General features: G+C 45.6%; 1 protein-coding gene across 2 annotated transcripts in view; it reads left to right on the top strand.

The window, feature by feature from the left end:
- copb1 (COPI coat complex subunit beta 1) overlaps positions 1-20,937 on the top strand; it is a 79,897-nt gene that overhangs the window by 16,548 nt on the left and 42,412 nt on the right. For both annotated transcript variants that reach the window (XM_086007907.1, XM_086007906.1), the window contains exons 2-5: positions 7,674-7,826; positions 10,132-10,361; positions 16,195-16,364; positions 20,025-20,139. In XM_086007907.1, the coding sequence (XP_085864033.1) occupies positions 7,736-7,826; positions 10,132-10,361; positions 16,195-16,364; positions 20,025-20,139 (606 nt within the window). In that variant the 5' untranslated portion in view covers positions 7,674-7,735. The remainder of the gene's footprint in view (positions 1-7,673; positions 7,827-10,131; positions 10,362-16,194; positions 16,365-20,024; positions 20,140-20,937) is intronic.

The raw sequence follows: 20,937 nt of genomic DNA on the forward strand, positions 1-20,937 counted from the left end.
TCTGTGAATTAGCTCCACTCCAGTGAGGAGCTTACTGAGGGTGAGATGGAGCATTGCAGCAAGGAAGATTGAGAAGAGCGTTGGTGCGATGACACAGCCTTGCTTGACCCCGGTTCGTACGTGAATTGGGTCTGTGGTCGAACAGTTAGTCAGGATCACGGCTTGCATGTCGTCGTGAAGCAGGCGGATAATAGTGACAAACTTGTGAGGGCAGCCGAATTTGAGGAGGACACTCCATAATCCCTCACGGTTGACAGTGTCGAAGGCCTTTGTGAGATCAAAGAAGGCCATGTACAGTGGTTGGTGCTGTTCCCTGCATTTCTCTTGTGATTGACGTGCGGTGAAGATCATGTCCATTGTGCCCCTTAGTGGGCGGAATCCGCATTGCGACTCTGGGAGGAGCTCTTCGGCCACTGGGAGAAGGCGATTGAGGAGGATTCTTGCGATGACTTTCCCTGTGGCAGATAGGGAAACGCCTCTAATTACCGCAATCGGACTTGTCACCTTTCTTGAAGATGGTCACAATTACGGCGTCTCTAAGATCCCCTGGCATGCTCTCCTCCTTCCAGATAAGAGAAATGAGTTCATGAATTCGCGCCAGTAGCGCTTCTCTGCCATGCTTTAGTGCCTCAGCAGGGATTCCATCTGCTCTTGAGGCCTTGTTGTTCTTCAGTTGTCGGATGGCCTTTTCAACCTCATGCCAGGCTGGGGTTGTGCTGAGATGGTGGCGGGTAGCATGTTGTGGGATGGAGTTGAGGACACTCGTGTCGAAGATAGAGTCGCAGTTAAGGAGATCTTCGAAGTGCTCCTTCCAGCGGGCACTGACTGCTTCCCTGTCCTTGATGAGTACCTCTCCGTTCTTGGCCCGCAGTGGGGAAGGGCCTTGGGCACTTGGGCCGTAGATGGTTTTGACTGCGCTAAAGAATCCACGCACGTCGTGGTTGTCGGCTAGCTGCTGGATCTCCTGCGCTTTCTCCACCCACCATCTGTTCTTTAGGTCGCGAGTTTATCCAGTAAGTAGCTGACCCCTGCTATCTGTTAAGATCCCATGTTCAATTCCTGGTCTATGCTGAATTATTAAATTTAAACTTTGATTGTATTGGGGGTGTTGCAACTAAGGGAATGGTAGTACAGTGGTTATGTTAATCCAGAGGTCTGGACTAATAATCCGGAGATACGAGTTCAAATCCCACCGCAGCAGCTGTGGAATTTATATTACCTGTTCTGGCCTATGTGACTCCAGACCCACAGTTGACTCTTAACTATCATCCACCGTGTTGTGTGGCACTACCACTGTGCTAAATGGGACAGATCTAGCAGCTCAAAACTGGGCATCCATGTGACGCTGTGGGTCATCAGCAGCAGCAGAATTGTATTCCACCACAATCTGTAGCCTCATGGCCCGGCATATCCCTCACTCTACCATTAACATCAAGCCAGTTAACCAACCCTGGTTCAATAAGGAGTGTGGAGGAGCATGCCAGGAGCAGCACAGGTGTACCTAAAAATGAGGTGCCAACCTGGGGAAGCTGCAATGCAGGACTACATGCATGCTAAACAACGGAAGCAGCATGCTACAGACAGAGCTAAGCGATCCCACAATCAACGCATCAGATCAAAGCCCTGCAGTCCTGCCACATCCAGTCGTGAATGGTGGTGGACCATTAAACAACTGACTGGAGGAGGAGGCTCCATGAATATCCCTATCCTCAATGATGGTGGAGACCAATACGAGTGCAAAAGACAAGGCTGAAGCATTTGCAGCCATCTTCAGCCAGAAGTGCCAAGTAGATGATCCATCTCGGCCTACTCCTGTGCTTCCCACCATCACAGTAGCCGGTCTTCAGCCAATTCGATTCACTTTACGTGATATCAGGAAACGGCTGAGCACACTGGATACAGCTAAGGCTGTGGGCCCCGATAATATCCCGGCTGTCGTGCTGAAGACTTGTGCTCCAGAACTAGCCGTGTCTCTAGCCAAGCTGTTCCCGTACAGCTACAACACTGGCATCTATCCGCCAATGTGGGAAACTGCTCGGGTATGTTGTGCCCACAGAAAACAGGACAAATTCAATTACCGCCCCATCAGTCTATTCTCAATCATCAGCAAAGTGATGGAAGGTGTCATTGACCGTGCTATCGAGCGGCACTTACTCACCAATAACCTGTTCACCAGTGCTCAGTTTGGGTTCCGCCAAGACCACTTGGCTCCAGACTTGATAACAGCCTTAGTCCAAACGTGGACAAATGATCTAAATTCCAGAGGTGAGGTGAGAGTGACTGCCCTTGACATCAAGACAGCATTTGACCGAGTGTGGCATCAAGGAGCCCAAGTAAAACTGAAGTCAATAGGAATCGGGGGGGTGGGGGGAACTCTCCACTGGCTGGATTCATACCTAACACAAAGGAAGATGGTTGTGGTTGTTGGAAGCCAATCATGACGCCCTCGGGACATTGCTGCAGGAGTTCCTCCGGGCAGTGTCCTCTGCCCAACCATCTTCAGCTGCTTCATCAATGACCTTCCCTCCATCATAAGGTCAGAAGTGGGGATGTTTGCTGATTATTGCAGTGTTCAGTTCAATTCGCAACTCCTCAGAAAATGAAGCAATCTATGCCTGCATACAGCAAGACCTGGATGACCTTCAGGCTTGGGCTGACAAGTGGCAAGTAACATTTGCGGCACGCAAGTGCCAGGTAATGACTACCTCCAACAAGAGAGAGTCTAACCACCGACCCTTGACATTCAATGGCATTACCATCGCTGAATCCCCCAACATCCTGGGGGTGGCCACCATTGACCAGAAATTTAACTGGACCAGCCACATAAATACTGTGGCAACAAGAGCCGCTCAGAGGCTGGGTATTCTACGGCGAATGCCTCACCTTCTGACTTCCCAAAGCCTTTCTACCACCTACAAGTTGCAAGTCAGGAGTGTGATGGAATACTCGCCACTTACCTGGATGAGTGCAGCTCGACACCATCCAGGACAAAGCAGCCCGCTTGATTGGCACCCCATCCACCACCTTAAACATTCACTCCCTCCACCACCAGCACACCGTGGCTGCAGTGTGTACCATCTACAAGATGCACTGCAGCAACTTGCCAAGGCTTCTTCGGCAGCACCTCCCAAACCCTCGCTCTCTACCACCTAGAAGGACAAGGGCAGCAGGCGCATGGGAACACCACCGCCAAGTTCCCCTCCAAGTCACATACCATCTTGACTTGGAAATATATTGCCGATCCTTCATCGTGGCTGGATCTAAATCCTGGAACTACCTCCCAAACAGCACTTTGAGAGTACTATCACCACGAGGATTACAGCGATTCAAGAAGGTGGGTCACCACTACCTTCTCGAGGGCAATTAGGGATGGGCAATAAATGTTGGTCTTGCCAGCGCCGCCCACATCCTGGGAATGAATGTTTGAAAACTGTCCCGCAGGGTTTCGGGGCAAATCAGCTCATGGCTCTGATGAAGGGTCCCAGAGCTGAAACGTTAACTCTGTTTCTCTCTCCACGGATGCTGCCTGACCTGCTGAGTATTTCCAGCATTTTCTGTTGTTACTTCAGATTTCCAACATCTGCAGTATTTTGCTATTGAGCTGATGGCTCCTTCTGATTTCTGTCCAAGGACACCTGGTGGAAGGACGTGTGTAGTTTCTGAGTGAGGACAGTTTTGGGCAGCTTTGTGATGACCACTGGATTGAATAGCTTGTTGATATTAATATGAACAGTGGCCACTTGGATGAGATTCTGGAAGGCATGTCATAACCATGGAACAATAGTTCAACAAAGTAAAAATACCTTCATGACCGGGCTGAGTTCGGGGAAAATTGCTAAGGAAGAAGAGTGAGTACTTTGAATACTGATTTCCTTTAAAGTTGTGATCGTTTTACAAAGGAAGCTGTCACTTAAGTGACACTGTCTGGCTTTACCTTTTTTATAAAAATAAAAAAAATAATATTTTCAACTACTTTGTCAGCATTCTTAGAAACTCATTTTTTGTTATCTGCTGTTTCTCATCAGTAGGAGCAAGCTGCAGATAACAATCAGTATGGTTCTTGAGTGGGTTAGGTGTGCTGAATAGAATCTGTTTCCTTTCGCTCGCATCAGCAGAAACTTGGGTAATAACATGTAACTTCTACGGCTGTGTAGAATCTATCCTGGGCGAGATGTAGATTTGTACATTACTAAAAGGTTTACATTTTGATTCTTTTGTTGCTGAGTACTGTGACACATGATTTGTGAAATGCGTCTTAAAATCCCATTTATTTGTGATAACGCTGATTATCGCTTGCCTGCACAATGCATGTTCAAACAATAGTGGGCAAAACACCTGTAGCAGTTACAAATTATTAAATTTTGGAGTAAAATTGTGAAAATATGTGCAGATCAATTACCCTTTCACTTGTCATATGGAATGGACAGAGCTCCTGTACTGAAGAGAAGAATGGGCGAATAAAATCATTTTTGTCATTTTGATCTCAACTGATCACAGTTCATTTTTCTGACGCGATGAGAGAGTAAGAGAGGTATTTTTTTTAAATGGACACAATTTTTGAGTTTGCAGTGTTGGATTGCACAAGAGAGGAGTTTTTGCTCGGGGTTTTTTCATTTGTCTGATTCAATTCCCTTCTATATTTCACCCTTCCCCCGCCCAAAATAAAATGGAATCTTCAGATTTTGTGGACATTATAACTAGAATAGTATTTGTGTTTGAAAAGTTACTAAATTTAGTGCTTAGCTTCACAATCCTCCAGGAATTTGTAATTTCTGTACTACCTAGACATGATGCATAAATGCGGCGAGAATATTTCATGTTCCAAGTTCTATTATTGGTAGAGGAGAGTGATATAAGGGACATGGTTATCACGGGCTGGGTTACTGCCAGTGGATCTGCCAACTGCCATTGAATGAATGATGAAGTTAGAAGTGATGGTAAACTAGAACCGGGATAGAGCAAATGCACGTGACTTCTTAGAGGTCCATTGAACATTTAGCAATGCTTTATAATGTTGATGTATTAGCAGAGAAGGTTCAGGGAAGATTTGATGGAGGTGTTCAAATTCAGGAACGGTTTTGATAGAGTAAATAAGGAGAAACTGTTGCCAGTGGCAGAGGGGTCAGTAACCAGAGGATGCAGATTTAATGTAATTGGCAAAAGAACCCGACGCAACATGAGGGGGAAAGAAAATGTATGTTGCGAGTTTTTATGAACTGGAATGCACTGCCTGAAAGGGCGGTGGAAGCAGATTCAATAATAACATTCAAAAGGGAATTGGATACATAAAAGTGGCGGGGGGGTCTGGCGGGGAGGAAATTGCAGGGCTATGGGGAATGAGCAGAGGTGTGGGACTGTTTGGGTTGCTCTTGCAACGAGCCATCACAGGCATGATGGGCCAAATGGCCTCCTCCTGTGCTGTGTCATTCCATGTGTTTTTAAGTGTCAGTTGGTAGCGTTCTTACCTTTTGAGTCAGAAGGTCACGGGTTCAAGCCCCACTTCAGAACTTGAACTGCTAATCTAGGTTGGCACTTCAGCTTCATTTTGAGGGATGCTGCATTGGCAGGCGATGCCTTCCCTTTGATGAGATGTTGAACCGCGGAGCAGTCTGCCTGTTCGGTTTGACCTGAAAGATCCCATGGCAGTTTTTCGAAGAACAAGGAATTCTTCTTCTGGTGTCATCCTTCAACCAACATGACCAAAACCAGAATAACTGGTCATTGACGCCATTGCTGTTTGTGAGACCTTGCTGAGTGCAGTTTAGCTGCTACATTTGCTCACAGAACAACAGTAACTACGCTTCAAAAGTAATTCTTTGGCTGTGAAGCACTTTTGGGAGTCCTGAGAACATGAAAGGTACTATATAAATACAAGTTCTGAATGGTTTAAACTAAAGGTTGTGGGTTCAAGTCGCACTCCAGAGACTTGAGCTTAATCTGGGCTGACAGTGCAGCACTCCCTCAGTACTGCACTAGACTGTCAGTGGTGCCATCTTTCAGATAAGACGTTAAACCAAGGCCCCATCTGACCTCTCAGGTGGACGTACAAGATCTCATGGCACTATTTCGTAGATGAGCAGGGGAGTTCTCCCCAGTGTCCTGGCCAATATTTATCCCTCACGCAACATGTCCTATTTGATCGGAGCCGAGTTTCTGACCCCATATTCTCTCCATAACAAAGACTGCCGACTTCAAGCTCAGTAACATGGCCCACCTCCCAGTTACATCTGCTAAAGCCCCCTCTTTCATGCCTTTGTCACCTCCAGACGGAACTATTTAAATGCTCTCCTCACTGGCCTGCCATCCTTCACACATCACGGAAGACCTTTCCTGGTCCCTCAATACCTCCTCTCTGGTGAAGAAGGCCCAGCAGCGCCTATATTTCCTAAGGAGGCTGAAGGGATGTAATCTGTCACCCCTGATCCTCTCTAACTTTTACCGCTGCACAATAGAGAGCATCCTGACGAACTGTATCACAGTATGGTATGGCAGCTGCAGCGGGTAGTCAAAACTGCCCAACGCATTACCGGCACCCGGCTACCGACCATAGAGCACATATACCAGAAACGCTGTTTACGGAGGTCACGGTCCATCATCAAAGACCCTACCCACCCCAGCCACAGTCTGTTCGCCCTCCTGCCATCTGGGAGACGCTACAGATGCATTCGCACCCGTACGACCAGATTTAGGAACAGCTTCTTTCCCAGGGCTGTCATCCTACTGAACTCCACAAATAAACTCTAAAGCCTGCACATCTGCCAATGCACTTTATTATGGTTATGTTTATGTTAATGTATTACAAGCCAAATGTATGTTGAATGTTTAAATGTCTTAATCTAAATGTACACTCTCGGGAGCCGCAAGCCTACATTTCATTGTACTGCACTTGTGCACTAACAATGACAATAAAGTTGATTATGATTATGATTAAACTTCACCTCAACTAAGAGTATCCGATTTCACACCAAGTTCAGCTGGTCCATCATCCCTGTATTCGGCTCCCGGTCTCCCAAAACCTCCGATTTAAAATTCTCATTCTCGTGTTTAAATTTCTCCATAGCTTGAACCTCTCTATCTCTAGCTCTAAACTTTGTCAACCCCCTTCACCCTGAACCCTGCTCCTCCTTGCTTCTTGTGCACTCCCCCGCCCCCCTCTGCCCTACTATTGGTGGCCTTGCCTTCAGCAGCCTGGGCCTCGTGCTCTGTAATGCTCTCCCCAAACGTCTCCAGTTCTCCACTTCCCTCGCCTCCTTCAACACCCACCTTAAAACCAAGTCTTTGGTCACCCCTCCAAATCTCTCTGTCCTTGGCTCGAGGATCCATTTTTTGATTACGCCTCTTTGAAGTGCTTTGGGACATTTTTCTGTGTTAAATCGCTACGTAAATGAAAGTTGCCTGTTCTGTGATACTAGTAAGAGATAATGTGAAATCTTTGACAGCTCTGTGTAGTAATCTGCATTTAACAAAAGTCCAAATTAACAAGTGTTCCAAAAAAAAAATAAAGGGCTCCGTCACCTCCATATTCGCTGGTATGTCCTGGACATTCAGCTGGGTTTTACACATAATAAGTACATTGATGGTGTAACATCTGTTGTTTTAGTTTTATTTTAAAAAAGCTACTTTAGAGAGCTTTGTGAACAAATAATCAGATTTATTTATTTTTCCACCCACAGATTACCTGCACTCTGAGGTTACCTGCTTCCTGGCTTTAAATTTGCCAACAAGAGCTGGCATCATGACAGCTGCAGAAAACATATGCTATACTCTCATAAATGTTTCCTTGGACTCTGAGCCACCAAATGAGATTAGTCTCAAAATCGACTTGGGTAAGTTACTCTTGTATTTCTCGTCTCACTGAACCTTGAGTTTTACATGTGCGTTTTGTGTCCAACAGCATTCGAAGCCCAGCCAGCAGCACAGAAGGGTGCTGGTTCTGTTCCCCACTCTGCTGAATCATCAATTTTTAATTATGTCAGCAATGGCAGAAACACAAAGTTTGCTTGGAACATTTCCACGAGGCGAAGAAATGGCAGCTCCAGTGTTACTGTAGAGCCTTTCGCCACGTATTGTCCAGTAGGCAATTGGAAAGTGGGATCTGTTGGGCTGTCCTTGGAGTTATTAGTGTTGCTTGGCCGAGCACTTTTAACAGAAGGACATTATTAGACATTATATCTCCAAAGTAAAACACCTTGTTACTGTGATACAGGGAGACTTCAGATATTTTAGAGTTGAATTGATGAAGGATTTCATTGGAGTCAGGCAAGATTTTATCAGTATAAACAAAAAGATGCTGGAAATCTGAAATAAAATCACAAAATGCTGGAAGCGCTCAGCAGGTCAGGCAGCAACTGTGGAGAGAACCGACCAGTTAATGTTTCAGGTGTGGACTCATCATCAGAATTCGACAATATTACAGATGAACAGCATATAAAAAGGAACAGAGCCAAGGGAAGAAGGGAAAATTTACTCTTACAGACGAGAAGAAATTGCACGTTGCAGGTCATTCTGTTTCTTGTTTTGTTTTTTACCCTTCCCTCTTCCCTTTATTCCTTTTTAAATGCTGTTCACCTCTAATATCTTTCAGTTCAATTGAAAGATCGACATCTGAAACATTAACTTGTCTGTTGTCCCAGAGGTGCTGCTGAGTGTTTCCAGGATTTTCTGGTTTTTGTTTCAGATTTTATCAGTATCGGACTTCTCATTAAGGCTAACTTTTATTCAAGATTTCAATCAAATTTCACTGCAGGAAATCCAACATTTCATGTTAAAGGAAATTGGATTTATATCCCACAGTTCAATAAAACACAGTAGGCTACTAACTATGATCACTGGAAATAAAAATGGAAAAATGTTAGCATATTTCAGCCAGACAGCCATGCTTTCTGACGCTGCCGTATATGTATCATGCTGGAACATGTGGTTGTGTTTAAGCTTCAAGATTTAATGTAATTTTGGGGATGGAGATGGAAATGCAGTATGTGTCTGTTTGTGTGTTTATTCTCTTCATTGGTGAAGCAGCAAAAAAAAAATTGATAAAAGTTAACTGAGCCAGACATGTAAAATATTACATCATGCAGAACAGTTAACAGTCAAAATGTTTGAACAATGACAAAATAGTTAAGATATTTAATCGCTAGTGACATTTTTGTGGGGATGCATATTTTATCATTCGTAATTGCTTATGGCTTGGATTAAGTCTATTGGTGTTTATCTTGTGTAGGCCAACATGTTAAGGTCTTGCATTATCACATTTCTATGGATCTCTGATACATTAGCTTACTTGAGTAATTGACTTTGCAGTACACACTGGCCTCAATTGATTCCAACTCCTGACACTTAATGTTGTAGTTAAAATCTAGTACATTTAAGTATTTATTTATAAACTGCATTTCACTTGTAACTGTTGGGAATAAAAATGTTTTCATAAAAGTGTTTTCATATCTCTATCACTGCTTGTTTTCATAGCTCACTTTATTAAGCAGTGAGGGAGTTATGAGACATGATCTTGTATAGTGTATAAATATGTATATATGCACGTTTTTGTTGCACACCTTCAGAGCTCAAATTTAAGGTTGTATAATAGTGATGTGGGTTGACTAATCGCCTAATTGATTCAGAAGACATTTTTGCTTTTATCCCTGAAAAAGCAGTATGCCCCTTCCAGATATCCCAGCTGAGGTTGGGATATTGGTTCAGGGAGCTGCATAGCAGAATATATCTCTCCTATTTATTGCATCAAAACTGCCATATGTTGCCCTGTGAACAGTTTTAAGTCTTTTAATTTTATGGTTTCCAAAGAACCAGAGGCGACATGAGGGAAAGTTTTCTTTACGCAGCGCGTTAAGATGATCTGGAATGCACTACCTGAAAAGGTGGTGGAAGCAGATTTGATAAAAACTTTCAAAAGGGAATTTGATAAATATTTGAAGGGGAAGAATTTGCAAGGCTATAGGGAAAAAGAGCAGGGGAGTGGGACTAATTGAAAAGCTTTTTCAAAGAGCTGGCACAGGCACAATGGACCGAATGGCCTGCTTCTGTTTTGCATCATTCTATAATTCTAAATGATGATGTAATCTCGTATTTTTACTGAAACTAAATCTTTCTCTTTTTACGCCCCCTCCCCACACGCAGAAAAGGGAGATGTGAAGACTAAGACTGATGCGTTGAAGAAGGTGATCATCATGATTCTGAATGGAGAGAAGCTCCCAGGGCTCCTGATGACGATCATTAGGTTTGTGTTGCCGCTGCAGGATCACACAATCAAAAAGTTGCTTCTCGTCTTTTGGGAGATTGTCCCTAAAACGACCCCTGATGGCAGGTTGCTGCAGGAGATGATTCTCGTGTGTGATGCTTACAGAAAGGTAAAGGCGGTTTTGTGGTTTGAAATGAATAACTGGAAAATGTTTTCAGTACAAAATGAGTTTGGATAGTGAACCCTTGAATGCATCAATTTGTTTCTGCCATATGTCTGCTGTCAAACTTTTCTCATAAATATTTTACTAAAAACTTCTTCAGGATTGAAAAATGCTTTTTCAAGAAAATGACAAGCAGGTAATAAAACAGTTTCACAGTATTTTACAGTACATGACATTTCTACAACAGACTTCTTCAAAACACAACAGCAATGCTTTGTCTTCCAAAAGCAAGTTTGGAAAAGGAAGAATTGAGTGCTATGAAATGCACTTTGCTCTTGTTAATTTGAAGTTATTTTTACAGAATTTCTTTTTGCATTATTACCCAGTAATTTGAATTGAGCTATTGAAATAACAGCCCTTTTCACTGTTAAAAAAGTAACTTAATTTGAATGAAGTGACTTAAAATTGAAATTGGACTAAATTTAAAATGCAAGTGGAAAATTACTACTGAAATGTCGCTCCACATTTCAAATGCAGATTCACCGAAAAGTAGCTTTGTAATTTCAGACTAAAACTAAACTTCAGTGGAGAATCCGGTTACAACACTGCCCTTTTGTCTCTGGAGCCTGAATTAATTTTTCACCAGAGAGATAGATTGAAGTCTCCTCCTTGAGGCCACTTGGAGAATGGATTCCTAAAATAATGTATTTTTGTGTGATGCGCCATCAATTACTCAAAAGACTGAGGTTAAGCGAGTAACAACCAGGCTTTTATTAACTAAAGAATGAAGGTCTAGTCTCGAGTGGTCGACCCGTCCAGAATACTAAGGGACTGGGAGGTAGTCACTTATATACCTGGAATAGTGGGAGGAGTCAGCCGAGGCATGTCCAGACCTGTACCTAGTGGAATACACATACACATACAGACAGGTATAACAGTGGTTTACCACATTCACCCCTTGTTTAAAAATGAGTCCGGCGGGGTGAAGTGTATTTAAAAGTTTGTGTATTGGAGTCTCTCCGGAGGTCTTGTCTGCCGCTGTGATCGACGTGGCGACGGCAGGGGTAGTGGAGCTTCCGGCGTCGCGTCCCGTGTAGGCTGGGGCCCTGGAGTGTAGTCCTCGTGGGTGACGGTCCAAGGCGAGCCGGCTGCTGGGGTTGGATATCAGGTCGTGGCGGGGGGGGTGGTAATGGGTAGTGGGTTACAGCGGTCCCCGAGGGTGTCGTGGGGGGGGGGGGTGGTAGTGGGTTACAGCGATCCCCGAGGGTGCGAGGTCTCGTATGGAGACTGTGTCCTCCTGCCCGTCCGGGTACGCAATGTAAGCGTACTGGGGGTTGGCGTGGAGGAGGTCGACCCTCTCAACCAGGGGGTCCGTTTTATTGGTCCTCACGTGTCTTCTCAGTCGTACCGGCCCTGGGGACGTCAGCCATGGCGGTAACGCTGTCCCCGATGTGGACTCCCTTGGGAAGACAAACATTTTCTCGTGAGGGGTGGCATTGGTGGCAGTGCAGAGCAGTGACCGAATCGAGTGGAGCGCATCGGGAAGCACCTCCTGCCAGCGGGAGATCGGAAGGCCCCTAGACTTTAAGGCTAGTAGGGCGGCCTTCCAAACTGTTGCATTCTCTCTTTCCACCTGTCCGTTCCCCCGGGGGTTGTAACTGGTGGTCCTGCTTGTGGCTATACCCCTAGCGAGCAGGTACTGGCGGAGTTCGTCGCTCATAAACGATGAGCCCCAGTCGCTATGGATATAGCTGGGGAAACCGAACAGGGTGAAGAGGCTGTTCAGACATTTAATGACCGTGGCACTGGTCATGTCCGGGCAGGGGATAGCGAACGGGAAACGGGAGTACTCATCAATGATGTTGAGGAAGTACACATTGCGGTCGTAGGAGGGGAGAGGCCCTTTAAAATCGACGCTCAGGCATTCGAAAGGGCGAGTGGCTTTTATCAGGTGGGCTCTGTCTGGTCTATTAAAGTGCGGTTTGCACTCAGCGCAGACTTGGCAGTTCTTGGTCATGGTCCTGACCTCCTCAATGGAGTAAGGCAGGTTGCGGGCCTTGATGAAGTGGAAGAACCTGGTGACCCCCGGGTGGCAGAGGTCATTGTGGAGGGCCCTCAGCCTATCGATCTGCGCGCTGGCGCAGGTGCCACACGATAGGGCATCTGGGGGTTCATTGAGCTTCCCAGGCCGGTACAAGATCTCGTAATTGTAGGTGGAAAGTTCGATTCTCCACCTCAAGATCTTGTCATTTTTGATTTTGCCCCTCTGCTTGTTGTTGAACATAAAAGCAACTGAACGTTGGTCAGTGAGCAGGGTAAATCGTTTTCCGGCCAGGTAGTGCCTCCAATGACGCACAGCCTCCACGATAGCCTGGGCCTCCTTCTCGACCGCAGAGTGTCTGGTCTCCGGGCCCTGGAGGGTTCGTGAGAAGAATGCCACAGGTCTCCCCGCCTGATTAAGGGTGGCGGCCAGAGCGAAGTCGGACGCATCGCTTTCCACCTGGAAGGGGATGGATACGTCCACTGTGTGCATGGTGGCTTTGGCAATGTCCTCCTTGATACGGGGAAAAGAGGTGGATTTGATCAGCGGACGGGCTTTGTCTGCGTAGTAGGGGACCCACTGGGCGTAGTAGGAAAAAAACCCTAGGCACCTCTTCAGAGCTTTTAGGCAGTGGGAGTTCCATAAGGGGATGCATCCGGTCCGGGTCGGGACCGATGACCCCGTGTTCCACAACACAGCCAAGGATGGCGAGGCGGTCTGTGCGGAATATGCACTTCTCCTTGTTATATGTCAGGTTCAGGAGTTGGGCGGTGCGGAGGAATTTCTCGAGGTTTGCGTCATGGTCCTGCAAGTCATGGCCGCAGATGGTCACATTGTCTAGGTAAGGGAAAGTGGCCTGCAGCGCGTTTTGATCAACCATCCGGTCCATCTCCCTTTGGAAGACGGAGACCCCGTTGGTAACGCCAAAGAGAACCCTAAGGAAGTGATAGAGGCGGCCGTTTGCCTCAAAAGCAGTATACTGGCGGTCTTCGGGGCGGATGGGGAGCTGGTGGTACGCTGATTTCAGGTCAATGGTCGAAAAGACGCGGTACTGCGCGATCTGGTTGACCATGTCAGCTATGCGGGGGAGTGGGCAGGCGTCCAGCAGGGTGTAGCGGCTTATTGTTTGGCTGTAGTCGATGACCAGGCGTTGTTTCTCGCCGGTCTTAACGACCACAACCTGGGCTCGCCAGGGGCTGGAGCTGCCCTCAATAATCCCCTCCTTCAGGAGCCGCTCCACTTCGGTTTTGATGAAAACCCTGTCCCCGGCACTGTATCGCCTGCTCTTTGTAGCGATGGGCTTACAGTCGGGGGTGAGGTTAGCAAACAGTGGGGGGGGTGGGACTCTGAGTGTGGAGAGGTTGCATCTGGTGCGCGGCGGGCAATTTGGAGGCTGCTGGCTGCGGACTGTGAGTGGGGGGAGGGGGCCACCGTACGCCATCGTAACGCTTTTGAGGTGGCACTGGAAATCCAACCCCAGTAGAACGGCAGCGCAAAGTTGGGGCAGGACCAGGAGTTTAAAATTATTGAACAGTCCCGTCTACTACTAGTGTCACCACGCAGTAGCCGCCAATGTCCGCTGACTGGGACTCGGCGGCCATAGAAATCCGCTGGTGCGCAGGCAGGACTGGGAGAGAGCAACGCCGCACCGTGTCGGGGTGGATGAAGCTCTCTGTGCTCCTGGAGTCAAAAAGGCAGTTTATTGCATGGCCGTTTACCTTAACGTCCATTTTGGACCGAGCTAGTTGGTGCGGTCTCGTTTGGTCCAGCGTAACAGAGGCCAGCGTAGGGGTCGGTGTGTCGCTGCGGGTATCAGATGGGGGGGGTTGGCGGCCTGCTGCGTCCCGGCTGGTGTCCAAGATGGCGGCGTCCATGATTCCCATGTGGCTGGAGTCGTCCAAGATGGCTGCTGCTGCGGTGGTTCACACATGGCTGGGGAGGCCCAAGATGGCGGCCCGCACGGCCCACACGCGGCGCTGTTGGGGGCCCAAGATGGCGGCTCGCACGGCCCACACGCGGCGCTGCTGGCGTTCGGGGTGGCTTTGGCCTTGCAGACGCTAGCGTAGTGTCCCTTTTTCCCGCAGCCCGAGCAGGTCGCATTCTTCGCCGGGCAGCGCGCTCTGGGGTGTTTGGCCTGGCCACAGAAGTAGCATTTCTGGCCTTGGGATACTGCTGTCTGGCTCTGGGACACTGCTGCGGTGGTTGGGCCGTTGTTGGGCTGTGGCTGAGGCTGTCCTACCGTGTCCCAGGTTGTCGTTCCCCGCGGCGTCCACGGTGCAGAGGAGTAGGCATCCATGCCCCGGTAGGCTGCGTCCAGCGTTAGTGCGATTTCGGCGGCTTTGTCGAGGGTGAGGTCACTCTGCTCCAGCAGTCGCTGTCGGGTGTAGTTGGACCTGTGGCCCGCTACGAAGGCATCCCAGATCAGTTCCTCCGTGTACTTAGTGGACGTTACCGCCTTACACCCACAGGCCCGGCCAATAACGGACAGTGCTTGGAGGTATTCCTCAGTCGATTCCCCAGGTTGTTGCTTGCGACTCCCCAGGAGGTGCCTGGCGTAAACTTCGTTCACAGGGCGCGTGTACTGGGTCTTGAGGAGCTGGAGGGCGGCTGTGTACGAGGTCGCGTCCCGGATGACTGAGTACACTCGGTGGTTCACCTTGGAGATCAGGACAGACAGTTTGTTTGCATCCGTTATGACCGCAGTGGAGGCAGTCAGGAATGCCTCGAAGCACATGAGCCAGTGAGCAAACTTGGTGGAAGCGTCCGCTTCCCGACTGTCCAGGTCCAGGCATGCTGGTGTGAGGATCTTCTCCATTATAAAAAATTTAGTTAATAAAATTGATGCGCCATCAATTACTCAAAAGACTGAGGTTAAGCGAGTAACAACCAGGCTTTTATTAACTAAAGAATGAAGGTCTAGTCTCGAGTGGTTGACCCGTCCAGAATACTAAGGGACTGGGAGGTAGTCACTTATATACCTGGAATAGTGGGAGGAGTCAGCCGAGGCATGTCCAGACCTGTACCTAGTGGAATACACATACAGACAGGTATAACAGTGGTTTACCACATTGTGTAAATGTTTTTATTTGTCTATTAAGGAAATTGGCTGTCAAATCTTTCAGTTTAATTGTGCAATTTTAGAAAAGCCCAAGGTTGATGAGATAAAATACTAGGCCAAGAGTTTCTCTTTGGCGATCTGGGCGCAAATTGCGGTAATTTGCTGAAGTGGCTTTTTTGCTCGTGTCCGCTCAAACTCACTTGCATATCGTCAAATGTCAATACTGCCATGAATCAGTGCAATCGGGGAGCATTTTAGATTTTTAAAAATTGCATTAAAAAAATTCCCTGATATGTTTGAGTGGTAACCTGGTGCAGTTTTATTAATACAGCTGAAAATGGGTTTATCACAAAAAAGCATTTTTAATCAGAGTGTCTAGTCCACCACCTGTGAGTAACCCAATTTTAAATAATTGAAAATGACTTTAAAAAAAAAACTATACAGACCCATTTACTCGTTGCATTGGTGTGCAGTAGTCAGTTTCTTAATAAAATTTTTAAAAAAATTAAAAGTTGCCTATTGGTGCCTTTGCGTCTTTATATATAAAAAAAAAAAAAAGCGCTTAATTTTAAGAGCCTCTTCGAAGGCCCGCAAACAGGCGCAATTATCGGAAACTCACCGTGGTGATTAATTCAATCTGGGGGCGTGTTACGAAACTCCAGGCCCATGTGTGTGTTTAGAGAAAAGATGTTGTCTGGACCATAACTAGTACTAATAAGGTCTTGTTTGACTTTGTTCAGGATCTGCAACACCCAAATGAATTTATTCGAGGGTCCACTCTGCGTTTTTTGTGCAAGCTGAAGGAGCCAGAGCTTTTAGAGCCATTGATGCCAGCCATACGTGCCTGCCTGGAACATCGCCACAGTTACGTACGCAGAAACGCTGTGTTGGCTATCTACACCATCTACAGGTAAAATCATAGAATGATACAGCACAGAAGGAGGCCATTTGGCCCATCATGCCTGTGCCGGCTCTTTGAAAGAGCTGTCCAATTAGTCCCACTCCCCTGCTCTTCCCTATAGCACTGCAGATTTTTTCTCCAAGTATTTCTCCAATTCCCTTTTGAAAGTTGGTATTAAATCTGGTTCCACCACTTTTTCAGGCAGTGCATTCCAGATCATCACTAGCTGTGTTTATTCAAAAAAAAAAACTTTTCCTCATGTTGTCTCTAGTTCTTTTGCCAATTACCTTAAATCTGTGTCCTCTGGATACCGACCCTTCTGCCACTGGAAACAGTTTCTCATTATTTACTCTCTCAAAACTGTCTGATTTGAACACCTCTGTTAAATCTCCCCTTAACCTTCTCTGTCATAAGGAGAACAACCCCAGTTTCTCCAGTCTCTCCACATAACTGAAGGCCCTCATCACAGTAAATCTCTTCTGCACACTCTGCATGACCTTGAGATCCTTCTTAAAGTGTGGTGCCCAGAGTTGAAAAATACTCCAGCTGAGGCCTAAAGGCTTAGCATAACGTCTTTGCTTTTGTATTCTATGCCTCTGTTAATAAGCTAAGCATTCCATATGCTTTTTTAACAGCCTTCTCAACTTGTCCTGCCACCTTAAGATTTGTGTACATGCACTCCCAGGTCTGTCTATTCCTGCACCCTCTTCAAAATTGTACTGTTTAGTTCATATTGCCTCTCCTCATTCTTCCTACCAAAATGTATCACTTCACACTTCTTTGCATTAAATTTCATCTGGCATGTGTCTGCCCATTTCACCAGTCTGTCTATGACCTCCTAAAGTCTGTTACTGTCCTCATTATTTACTACATTTGCGAGTTTCATGCCATCTGCAAACTTTGAAATTATGTCCTGTATACCCAAGTCCAGGTCATTGAGATCTTCTCAAAAAGATCAATGTTTCTAATCCTGATCCCTGGGGGAACACCACTATACATCCCACCAGTCTGAAAAATAACTATTCACCACTATTCTCTGCTTTCTGTCCCTGAGCCAGTTTCATAAGCACACTGCCACTGCCCTTTCAATCCCATGGGCTTCAATTTTGTTAACAAGTCTGTTATGTGGTACTTTGTCAAGTGTCTTTTGAAAATTCATATACACAACATTAACTGCACTACCCTCATCAACCCTTTCTGTTACCTTACAGAAGAACTCCAGCAAGTCAGTCAAACACGATTTGCATTCAACAAATCCGTGCTGACTTTCATTTATTTACCCATACTTTTTCAAATGCCAGTTAATTTTGTCCTGGATTATTGTCTCTAAAAGTTTTCCCACCGCCAACGTTAAGATGACTGGCCTGTAGCTGCCAGGTTTATCTCCTTCCCCTTTTTTAAACAGGGGAGCAACATTTGCAATCTTCCAGACCTTTGGCACTACCTCTGTATCTAAGGGGGATTGGAAGTTTGTGGCCAGAGCTTCCGCAATTTAAACTCTTGCTTCCCTCAGTAACCTAGGATGCATCCCATCCGGACCGGGTAACTTTTCTACTTTTGAGGATGACCAATGTTTTAAGTACCTCTTTATTTTTATCCTATCCCGTATCGCTGCAGCATCCTCTTCTCTGGTGAAGTCAGATGTAAAGTACTCTTTTAGTATCTCAGCCATGCCTTCTGCCTCCACAAGAATATCACCATTTTGGCCCCCAATTGAGCCACCCTTCCTTTGACTACCCGTTCACTATTTATACAAGACTTTTGGGTCCCCCTTTATGTTAGCTGCTAATCTATTCTCATAATCTCTTTGCCCCTTTTATTCCCTTTTTTAGATCTCTCTACTTTCTATATTTAGCTTGGTTCTCTACTGTATTATGAACCTTACGTTTGTCATAAGCCTCCTTTTTCTGTCTCCTTTTCATCTCTCTCTTATCTTTTGTCATCCAGGGAGCTTTAGCTTTGGATGCCCTTCCTTTTCCCCTCATGGGAATGTGTGTAATCTGTACCTGAACCATCTCCTCTGACAGCGCCTCATTGTTCAATTACTGTTTTGCCTACCAATTTTTGATTCCAATCCACTTGGACCAGATCCCTTTTCAACTCACTGAAGTTAGCCCTCCTCCAATTGAGTATTTTTACTGTTGACTGTTCCTCGTCCTTTTCCAATACTATTCTAAACCTGATATTATGATCACTGTTCCCCAAATGCTCCCCCACTGAAACATGCTCCACTTGCCCCACTTCATTCCCCAGAACTAGATCCAGCACTGCTTCCTTCCTCTTTGGGCTGGAAACACATTGATCAAGTAATTATGTTTCAGTTGTAATTATTCTTTTTACTTGGAGGAATATAATATGGAACTTGGTGAGCTAATGGAAAAAGGTATTTGCCATTGAATGGACATGTCACCTGAGGAACTGGAGCGGAAAAAGCGTGTTGAGTGCTTTTAATGTGTAATATACTACACCTGGAAAGCTTAATTTAAAAATAAGGTTGTATTGATTCTCCTCCCGAAGAGCAAGTGTTCACATCTGTCCAAGTTGGAAACACCAATTATGGGGATTCTACATGTAATGTCTCTAACTAGGAAAGACTTGTTAATCTACATGATCCACCAGATTGCTCTCTTGGTCACTGCTGTTGAATTGAGGTTGGATTGATCTTCTTGCTGATCGAACTGGTACTGAGCATTTGTGTGTGTTTTATCACTTTGGTCAGCATCTTGTTACCTGCTTAGCTCAACAGCTTTAGACTAAACTGAACACTGCAAATACAGTTGATTTCTTTTGGTCAGAAAATACTGGCCAGTGTAAAATTTTCCCTGGGTTGAAAGATGCAGTAAAACTATACAGTTTGGGAGAGTTAATTTGTTTTGAAAGTACTTTCAGGAGCCTTTTATTTTACAGTCCAGGACGTGGAAGAGTGGCTTAAGAATACTGTTGTCCAACATTTACATTGCAAGTCTTGCAGCTGGTCTCCCCAATGGTGTGCTACTGTCAATGCAGTGCTTTTTCTGGGCAGTTAGATTGACAGCAGGTAGTAAGACCAAAGTCAAGGGGAAAGGGGTAGCCAGTCCAGTAAAATTTGATGGTTTTCCTTTCATTGGTCTCCTGGCTGTGGGAGACTTGGACTACGGGAGCTGGTTTCCGAAGAGCAATATTAAAGGAATTTCTGGGGGTCTTTTTCCCACCCCACTTCTGTTTTTTTTCCCTCCCCAACCAAATTCTAACACTTCAAGAATACTGTATCTTGAAACATCAAACAGAGGAAGTGCTAAAGATTTCTGCCTTTGGTTGTTGTACTGTGCACTGAAATAGACTGAATACATTATACCAGTACGACAAGTTAGTCAAGTAATCTAGACTGATTACGAACACCTGTTGAAATTTAGTTTATTCATAGACATGAAGCAAAATGTGGAAAATTTTGCACTTCCGGATCAAGGCATTGTTTACTTAGTGCTGCTGATAATTTACAGTACTATTTTAGTAAAAACTAAAATTTTAGCTCAAGATCGACTGATTTGATCCGAAAAGAAAGCTTCACAAAATGCTGAGTATTAACATATGCAGTGCTTTTTTTTTAATTTCAAAAAGCACTAACCAGATTTCTGTCAGCATATTTCAAAGTTAGTGCTTTTGGATGTCATGCAATGTTATTTTTTGTAGGAACTTTGAGAACCTTATTCCTGATGCTCCCGAGTTGATCCATGATTTCTTGGTGAATGAAAAAGATGCAAGTTGTAAACGGAATGCTTTCATGATGCTTATTCATGCAGATCAGGTAAAATGTTTGCGCCCTTTACAAATTCTGATCAGGAACAATAAAGTCAGTGGCAGCTTCAGTTATGGCCATAGAATGCTGTTCTATCTTTTTCAACCTGTGTTAATTAAAAATACTTGAGATATGTGAGATTTATAGGGAGATCCAGTTTATTGGGAAGAGGAGAGTAAAAAAGCACCAGGGTGTTGGATGCACAGCTCAGAACATGAAGGGCTGATGAACTGAACTGAGATTGCCAGCTTTTTGTTAGTTAAGGGATTTGGAAACAAAGTGGGTAAATGGAGTTGAGATACAGATCAGCCGTGATATACAGGAAACTTTTGTTTATCCGGAGGTTAAATGTCCGGAAAGCTCTATGTACTGGCAAAATTCAGGAGTTGGTTCAGATCATTTTTTCCCTTTTCATTGCTCCTTTTCTCCAGTCCTGGCTCTGCAAGCATCTCTGTAGCTAAGCAACAGCTTCAGCTAGATGCTTGCAAGCTGCGCCAACTGTTTTGAAGCTGTTGCTTCACACGGAGCTCTGAACTCCGTATGTTTTAACATTAGCACTGGTTTCTACGGCAGTTTTGATCTAACGGCACCAGCTCGGTCCCGTCGGTGCCGGATACCAGAAAGTTTCCTGTAAATGAATGTTGGTGCAACAGGCTGGAAGGGATGAATGGCCTCCTCCTCCAATATTCCTAATTCTGACTTGGTTTATTTTTCCAGTAAATCTTGGAAACCTTATCCTGAATCTTGCTTTTGATCACGCTATTTTTTTGTGTGGAAAAAGTACGGGTTTTGTAACACATCCCTTTA

Source organism: Somniosus microcephalus, chromosome 15, assembly GCF_052327205.1.
Source record: "Somniosus microcephalus isolate GS21.2 chromosome 15, FLI_Smic_1.0, whole genome shotgun sequence".
Taxonomy (NCBI): Eukaryota; Metazoa; Chordata; class Chondrichthyes; order Squaliformes; family Somniosidae; genus Somniosus; species Somniosus microcephalus.